Below are 9,231 nucleotides of genomic sequence, written 5' to 3'. Positions count from 1 at the left end.
ATGTATGCACGCATGACTGTAAGTCGCTTTGGATAAAAGCGTCTGCTAAATGGCATATTATATTTATTATTATTATACATTTCAACCCTGAGAACTTCCACGGCTATCAACAATGTAAGGAGGGCTTCAGCAAGAAATTGATTCTCAAAGTGGATGCTGTCCCTACCATCAATGTGGCTTCTAAGCATCTCAAACAGCCAGCAGAGACCGTGAGAATGGAAGTGAACCCGGTAAGTGAAAGCTATATTGCATTTAGCTCAAGTCTTCCATCTAAATAACACCAATAAAAGTTTATCATTGTTTGACACACTGTATTGAGCTAGGCCACTGAAGGAGTAATACCTCCCCCTGCTGGTGAGTCAGCAACACAATATGGACAACAAGTTGAGGGATTTGTACAAAAGGTTTTATTCAAAACATCCTTCAGATCAATCAGTGCAAATGACACAACAACCCTCCATTACGAGGGGGAGGCTGAGGTTATATTTGGTCCATGAGGGGGTTGGTCCCTAAGCTTAGTGATCCAAACTAATCTTGGTTCACAGTAAGACACTTGGGATGCATCGTAATAATTTATATAGGCTTCCTCCCCTCTCTCACCCATCTCTGATCTTGTCAGATAAGAGTATAAGGAGAAGAAAAGAGAAGCAAAAGCCACTTCAGACTACTGAGATGCACCCTAGGGTCTCTGACTGACTCCCCCTAAACTCTTTCCCCCTCCAGTGTCTTTGGACCCAGACCTGGTTGGTCAGATGGTCAGGTCTGTGGAAATAAAATACTACTCTGCTTGTTCACAAGGATCATCCAGAGGACAGCACTGCACTGATTATCTGATCAACAAATCACCTCAACTTCTAAACAACTGGGTATGATATATATATTCTATGATATATATATATATATATATCCACAGCTCCATCCATATGATGCAAAGATTACTAGCTTAGGGTCAGGGTCAAAGGTCGACCCTCGTGGACAAGCAGGTCATGATGGATCCAGAGAAGGCTCCAGCGCTGTCTCACATGCGTGTCTTCTTGTAGATGGCGATGTACTCCTGGACGTCTTCAGGGGAGCCCAGGACTACAGGCACCCGCTGGTGGATGTTGTCTGGCTGGATGTCCAGCACGTTCATCTCCCCTGTGGTGGCCATGCCTCCAGCCTGCTCGATGATGAACGACATAGGGTTGCACTCGTACAGCAGCCTTAGCTACACAGGGTGGGGTGGAAGAGAGACGATGGTTAGTCACTTCAATATACTGAGAAAAGTTCTCGTTCATCCTACACTTGAATAAACTTGTCTTATTGATCATTATATTGACCATATCTTGGGCACAGCCAGCCCTCTTCTGGTCACTTGTATGTAACATTTGAGTTTTATTTTTATTACTAGATATTCATTTATATGAACTGAAGAGCTCTGCCTGACTCACCTTTCCCTTGGGGCTCTTGACATTGGCAGGGTATAAGAAGATGCCTCCATACACCAGAGTCCTGTGCACATCAGCCACCATTGAACCAACATAACGCCCACCATAGGGGGCACTGCCATCCTGGAAACACAAAGCAATATAAAGTTAGTAATAATTAAATAACTGAAGTCATCACTTCAGTTTTGGTCCCAGACATTGTTATTTAATATTTTCGTCATTTAGCCGATGCTCTTTTTTAGTGCAACTTACAATAGGTGCATTTAAAAGTAGGTAAGACAACCACATATCAGGCATATTTCAGTAGTTTTGGTCACTTAATAGTACCCAAAGAGTGAATGGTTCAGAATTACAGTGTAAAACGTATGCCCTCTGCCCTTTCAGGTTTATAGTTAGTGAATTACCTCTGGGTATTTCTTCTTCTTCAGGTACTCTGTGACGTCTGGGTAGAAGTGCTGAGCATAACCTTCGTTTAGACTGTAGATCTTTCCTCTCTTCTTGATCTTCACATCCTTGTCTGTCAGGATGAACTCCCCGATGGACTAAACAGACAGAACAAGGACATGACTGAGCAACTTCATGGACTTCATTGGATTTAGATATCATTTGTGTTTTCATGTACATTTATTCATCTTTTATTGCTGTTTTACTGTAGTGTGTTGCTATTTTAAATGCACTTTTTTAAGTTTACCCAAAATCCAGAAACTCCCAAGTGATTCCATACATTGAAACTCATTCAGTGGAGTTTGCCCTCTCCCCCTCTCTGGAGTGCAGAACTGAGACAGCTGCAATAACGGGTCACGTGACTCGTGACGTTGGTGGATGCAGGACTCACTCTGCTCCGTTGTCAGTGAATGCATGATTCACAAATCCGCGAACTATGGACAAATTCCTTATTTTATTGAAAGCATACGTCCAAATGAGCTAATTTTGTCAAAAGTACTATCAGTTGAGTCAGGAAATGTGTACTTTCCAACCTAAAATATTTGCGATTATTTTATATCATTATTTATGTAGCCGACTGCCACAGCAGCGGAAATGGGTAACACAGCACCCCCCCTCGCAGATTCAAGTTTTTGGTGGGGTAGCAGTATTGAGGATACAAAAAAAACAACCAAGAACATGTCTGACGACGAAAGAGTCGCGAGTGAAGAGGAGGAGCAGCCTACAGGAGGGGCGTCGATGTTGTCAAACCTTATTTATTTGAGCCAGAGTAGCCTATTCTGACAAAGAACTTCGGATGGCAGCCACCGTTTTAGAAACTGAGGCCGCAGCGGCAGCTGGACCAGAGCCCCAACCCATCCCCAGGATCAACACAGATTGGTGGTGTAGTTGTGGCAATTGCGCTCCAATGCCGACAAATTAGGAATGTTCGTGCTGCAGAGAATTCAAACACGTGACTACAATTCTTACAGACATGGAGGAACTTATTGATTATGAGGAGCAGCTAATTTGCTTTTGGGACCACAGGGATTTTGCTGCCCACAAAAACTCTGGTGTCCTGGAAACATTTTCCGTATTCCAAAAAGGAATTGGAGATGCACCCCTGTTCAAGCTGGACCAAATGAACAGTTATCTAATGAGTAAGTAGCTAAACTTTACCTTATTGAATGATCACTTATCATAAACCTCTATGAACAGTATCCTTCGGTTTTCTGTCCTCATCATTTCAGATTTCATATCTTGTTCATATGCATCATGACTGAAGTGCCAGCTCCTTCTCCCACCAAATAAAACTGACATCAAGCTCCATATAAGGGCATATCGTGAGCAGGGTTTCCCCCACGAGGGCGCACCTGTGCAGTTGTTACCCATTTCCGCTGCTCTGGCAGTCGGCTACATAAAGTAATGATATAAAATAATCGCAAATGTTTTAGGTGGATAAGTACACATTTCCTGACTCAACACTGATAGTACTTTCGACAAAAATAGCTAATTCGACAGTAGGCTTTCAATAAGACAATGAATTTGTCCACAGTTCGCGGATTTGTGAATCATGACTTCACTGACAATGGAGCAGAGTAAGGCCTGCAGAGTAAGGCCTGCATCCAGCAATGTCACATGACCCTTTTTTTTTTTTTACAGCTGTCTCAATTCTGCAATCCAGGGAGAGTGAGGGGGAGAGGGCTAACTGCACTGAACTAGTTTCAATGTATGGAATAATTTGGCCGTTTCTGGATTTGGGGTTAACTTCTCCTTTAAGTTTGATTTGATTTGGAATTTACAGGGTCCAGCATGAAGCAGTTGACCCCTTGCCCTGTGGAGAGCACCATCATGGTGGCACTGCCGTAGAGGGCGTAACCGGCGGCAACAATGTGACGTCCAGACTGCAGTGCGTCCTTCTCATTGGGCTCATCGTCTGTAGTCTGGGAGACAAACATGAGGATAGTTGTTACCAAAAATAACAGAAGAACAGTGAAACAGCCTAACTACAGTAGAAACTGGCACTATGGTGTGACTGAGACAAACAATGTGTCTGAGAATGAAACAGAATGTTACAGAATGTTACAGAATGTCTGAGGCTGAAACAGAATGTCTGAGACAGAATATCGAATGTATGTTTGGGGCATAGAGGAATCATAGAGAAAACACCAGAAACAAAACAAACACCAACCTTTCTGTAGATGGCAAAAATTGTTCCAATTGATACAAGACAGTCAATGTTTGACGAGCCATCAAGTGGGTCGAAGCACACAATATATTTTCCCTGTGAAATAAATAAAAAGGACATTGTCACATTGATGTCACAAGACATATCCCAACTTCAATCTGGGCCACACACACACACATGCACTACTCTGTCCTCCCACACGCACCTGTTTCTCTGGTTCCACGATGAGTGCCCTCTCGTCCTCCTCTGACACCAGGACACAGGAGGTGAAGGAGGACTTAATCATGTTGATGACCAGGTCGTTGGACAGAACATCTAGCTTCTTCACCTGGTCACCTGTCACGTTGGTGCTCCCAGCAATGCCATAGCTGGAGGGAGGAAGAGAGGCAGAGAAGGAGAGAGGGCAGGGAGAGAAGGACAGGTGAGGGAGAGAAGGAGAGAGGGGGAGGGAGGGAGAGAAGGACAGGTGAGGGAGAGAAGGAGAGAGGGGGAGGGCAGGGAGAGAGGGACAGACATGTGAGAGCAGTAATATCACTAGGCCTATCTCTGTCATACAATTGGGGGGAAGTGGCCACTGCTTTGTGTCAGTGGGAATGCAGTCTCTGATAGAACACACAGGGCACAGAGAAATGCCTGATAAACAGGTAATAGGCCTACTTCCTCCTAATGTCTCACGAGGAAATACATGCATGATTTGTGAGTAGCCTACTGTATTCCAATAGCCTTGGCTTGCATGTGGTCTCTGTAGCTCAATTGGTAGAGCATGGCGCTTGTAATGCCAGGGTAGTGATCCCCGGGACCACCCATACGTAAAAATGTATGCACACATGACTGTAAGTCGCTTTGGATAAAAGCGTCTGCTAAATGGCATTTATATTATTATTTCATATTAAAAGAACAACATCCAAAGATGCATAAACGTGTGGACATTGACCTGAGTCGAGGTTGACAACGGTATTATGGCCAACAGATTAGATGGACAGTCAGGCACAATGTAAATATTTGATTTGAGTCTCCCCGCCCCGGTGCATAGTTGGTTGGTAGTAACTCACAATTTCTGCAAAATCACTGTTGATCAGTTATGAAATACTTCAAATTCATTGTTATTCGTCACATGATTCGTAAACAACAGGTGTGGACTAACAGTGAAATGCTTACTTACTTATCGTCCTCCTCCGCTCAGTTGATAAATATTACATATAGACTAATGCGACGAACACTATCACTGACAGTATCACTTGTTGCATGCAGCAACACTTACAGGTTGGCAATCCCAGCTTTCCTGACAGCGGTGGAGATGGCTTTTACGGCTGTGCAGATGGAGTTGAGGAGCGTTGTCAGTTCTCCCGTTCCCTTCGCCTTCCTTCCCTCCTCCAGCACGAATCTCGTGAGGGTAACGACATTAGTGTCGAATGCGCTCCGGTCGGACATGGTGACTTAGAAGGCTGTACAGGTTCTCGAGCAGGTGAGCTGCGCGACGTGGTCCTGCTGCTTGAGAGGAGACCAGGACAGGTGAGTTCCTCAATGTGTCACCCTAAAGTTAAAATATAACTAAAGAGCCGAGAGAGGGAGAGGCGGGGGAGTGCAGTTGTTTGAACCAATCACAGTTGGCCTTTCAAAGGGAGGGGCATGGTTGAGAACACATCTAGCTGAGCAGTTAAGTGAGGGCGAGGTTCACAGATAATAAACAGGTTCTCACAAATGTTCGAGTGATGTTGGCCAGGTTCCAACAAGTTACTTTACCCCCTTTCCCCTCACTCGCACCCGTTTAGGTGATTTCACATATCTGAAAGGACTGGTAAGTGGTGCTGGCTGAAATGGAACCCGATTGTAGGCCCTAAACTTGTTTTGAAGAGCACTGTCCCCAAAACGTCTGCTCTCAGCATGATATGTTGGCCATCTATTGGGTGCATTATCAATAAATATATTACATGGAGAATGCAGATAGTGTGCAGTTACATCACTATTCATTTTGAATGAGAGAACTACATTTAGTGTAAACCATGAATTATAATAATGTGTGAATGTGTACTAGTCTGTAGGCCTGGCCTACAATGCAATGGAAGGCTACCAGTGGACTGTTGAAGTAACTAGAATACTTGTAGGGCATTTGGAGTGAAACAAGGATGACGAGTTATGAGAGAAACTATTCTACAGCTGGTTTTAGATATTCAGAGTTTGGTGGCTGGTGGTCTCTTATATGTCCTTTAGTGTTGGGAAATCAGTCTGACAAGGAATGAAAGATACCAGAGACTCCAGAGAGAAACCTGTTGCTAAATCATGTAGTCCAAGAATGAAAAGGTGATAGCATCTCCCATAAAAACCACTACAACACGTTTTTTCAATGCATGGTAGGCTACACTTATTTATTTAAAAAATAATTCAATTTGTAAAATCTGTCTTCAAATTACATAGCGGTCAGCACATTGGTTTAATAACCTAGATGATCATGAACACTGATAAATTCATTTCCTTTTAACTCTTTTTTTGAGCTTCTGGCTATCAGCCCTTTAATGTAAGCATGCTTTCTGTACATGCTCCTGAGAATAGCTGAGTCTAAAGTGCAGTTCATAGGTCAATCCATTGTGTTCTGTTTGTTGCTCTACTTTAAAGATGGCTTTTCTTGTGTGTCCGAAATGGCACCCTAATAACTACGTAATGCATTACTTTTGACCAAATCCCTATGGGCCTGGTCAAAAGTAGTGCACAATATAGGGAATAGGATGCCATTTCATGCAAACCTTGTGTGCAAAAACAATGACGAAAGCTAATGATGAACAAAGTCAGATAAGATGAGTTCATTGCGCCAGGGTTACGTTATGTTATTACGCAAGTTTGGACAAAATGTCTGAGAGGGGGGTTTCACAACAAGATGCTGATTTAAACTTTGAACTTTGAAATGGAGCCACATGTGACCGCTGAGAGACAATTGTTTACAAGGATCAAATACCAGATTCTAGGGGCATATCTGAACTGTTTTCAAACTTGCTTTGTGTTGCTAATTCAGTTTGTTGATAGAGCCTTCAAAAGGAAGAGTGGCAGGTAGCCTAGTGGTTAAGAGTGTTGGGCCAGTAACTGAAAGGTTGCTGGTTCAATTCCCCTAGGTGAAAAAGCTGTTCATGTGCCCTTGAGCAAGGCACTTAACCATAGTTGCTCTGGATAATATTTAAGAAATATGTTCTTATGTGGTTTTGAGTCTTATCTAAGAGGATTATAGACTACAGCAAGAGCAAGATTATAAGAGCAGGGAAATGATGGGATGATATATATTGTTTAATGATATAAAGTTCATCTATTATTTTCAACACTTTACTGAATAGTTCCTGAGTGGTTTTTCAAGGTCAGAATGTTGGGCACCTACTTGTTATGTTGGGCATGTACTGACCAAACAAAATGTTATGAAATGTTTTTTTCTTCTCAATGACATGTATTTCTAAATAAAAATGTTTAAGGCAGGGAGGTATTAGGCAGGGATTAGTGTGGTGTGTGAAGAATCCAGCACTTTAACTTGTATGCGTTATAAATCACATTATTGTGGGAGCACCTCCTCTAAGAGTATGAATTAGGCTGTTTGAGAAAGTTTGAATCCTGAGCAACCTGCACATTGTTTGAAGTACAATAAACAAACATAGCTACTGTAGTACGTCAAAGCTGTGTGCCGGAAAACTTTGGTAGAGCATGGGTGGAGTAGGCATTGTGTTGCTCTTGTGAATTTCCTTTCTTTTTCGGCTTCAGACCAATGCCTACTTCTCATGTAGTTTTTCGTTTTCAATATTCTAGTGAGTCTGTCGAGAAAATTCTAATTAAAGGTACACCAAATTTAAAGGGGTGGCTTTAGATAAATGTACTGAAAACCCTATTGAATGAAAACTTCACGAGAAAATCTGTTGGCCAGCAAGTGGGAGGGTTGTCAGCGGTTTAATTACATTTATTCAGTGCATGCAATGGAACCATGCCTGCAAAACGCGTTACGCACCTACATAAGGTAAGTCTGAATACGAACTACTGAGAAGTGTGTAGTAAAGATGTACATTTCCTAAGTCTGAATTGGGCCCAAAGAGTTTAACCTAATTACAGTGAGGAAGTATAGGCCTATACCACCATCTTTGGTTAAGGCAAGGGGGTTTTGCTGACCATATGACCTGACCAAGGAAAACTCTGGGCCCTATTATAAATGTGGTGAATTGAATTATTTAGGTAGTGATTATAATTTATTCTTTAGGTAATTTATAAAAAATTCAAAAGGCACTTGCACATCTGAGCTATATTTGTTGCCGGTGCATGGTAACAGTTGAACAAGACGAGAAAAAAGAAGAAACCTGCACACTGCTCTTGATAGTATCACTGCTCTTGATAGTATCACTGCTCTTGATAGTATCACTGCTCTTGATAGTATCACTGCTCTTGATAGAATCACTGCTCTTTATTAAGCTTTACGTATGGGCCTCAAGCCCTTCATCAGAGCTTTTGTGAGTGTTCACAATTTGCACCCCTATGTAGACATTGCTCCACCTACATCCGTTCAATGCATCGAATGGGGTTGGAGTCGTGGCATTAATTCATGTTCACATTTACAACATAACATGCATGGGCATTTCATCATTAAGACCTTTTGGGAATAATGTCTGGAGGGTGAAAATCCAAAAACATTCTCTTTTACTCAGAGTATTATTTACAGTTGAAGTCGGAAGTTTACATACACTTCGGTTGGAGTCATTAAAACTTGTTTTTCAACCACTCCACTGTCACGCCCTGACATAGAGTTGGCTAGTTGGTGAGTCAGAGTGTGAATATTCTATGTGTGGGAATTTCTATGTGGACATTCTATGTCATTGTATTTCTATGTTTGGCTGGGTGTGATTCCCAATCAGAGGCAGCTGTCACACATTGTCTCTGATTGGGGAGCATACTTAGGTAGCCATGTTGTCTACCTTAGTTGTGGGATCTTGTTTGTGTTCTGGTTTGGCTTGTTGTGAGTATAGCCCATAGGACTGCATGTTACGTTGCTTTTGTTGTTTTGTCAAGTGTTTATCTTCATTAATAAATATGAACGCATACCACGCTGCACCTTGGTCTGACCCGTCTCTCAACGATCGTGACAGAAGATCCCACCAAACAAGGACCAAGCAGCGTGCCCAGGAGCAGCAGACACCCTGGACACAGGTGGGAAAGACATTTTGGACTTGGGAGGAG

At 42.6% G+C, this 9,231-nt stretch overlaps 1 protein-coding gene across 1 annotated transcript; it reads right to left on the bottom strand.

Moving 5' to 3' along the window:
- Positions 1–384: 384 nt before the first annotated feature.
- Positions 385–5,574, bottom strand: LOC311127280 (fructose-1,6-bisphosphatase 1-like). Its single transcript, XM_084159087.1, has 7 exons — positions 5,300–5,574; positions 4,244–4,406; positions 4,042–4,134; positions 3,653–3,793; positions 1,832–1,969; positions 1,431–1,550; positions 385–1,207 (listed from the first exon to the last, which is right to left on the bottom strand). Exons 1-7 carry the CDS (start codon positions 5,467–5,469, stop codon positions 1,019–1,021), a joined length of 1,014 nt encoding a protein of 337 aa, XP_084015213.1. The 5' UTR covers positions 5,470–5,574; the 3' UTR covers positions 385–1,018.
- Positions 5,575–9,231: the final 3,657 nt, after the last annotated feature.

Source organism: Coregonus lavaretus, assembly GCF_964263955.1.
Source record: "Coregonus lavaretus genome assembly, chromosome: 4".
NCBI lineage: Eukaryota > Metazoa > Chordata > Actinopteri > Salmoniformes > Salmonidae > Coregonus > Coregonus lavaretus.
Note: the sequence above shows the minus strand (reverse complement) of the source record. Positions and strands in the feature narration are given on the sequence as shown.

What these genes read in the sequence shown, in the direction of transcription:
- LOC311127280 (XM_084159087.1), bottom strand. Translation starts at nt 5,469, where the DNA reads ATGTCCGACCGGAGCGCATTCGACACTAATGTCGTTACCCTCACGAGA. An exon ending in TTTTTGCCATCTACAGAAAG is followed by an intron (nt 3,794 to 4,041) that starts GTTGGTGTTTGT and finishes TTTGTCTCCCAG; the next exon opens with ACTACAGACGATGAGCCCAA. An exon ending in AGAAGAAGAAATACCCAGAG is followed by an intron (nt 1,551 to 1,831) that starts GTAATTCACTAA and finishes TTGTGTTTCCAG; the next exon opens with GATGGCAGTGCCCCCTATGG.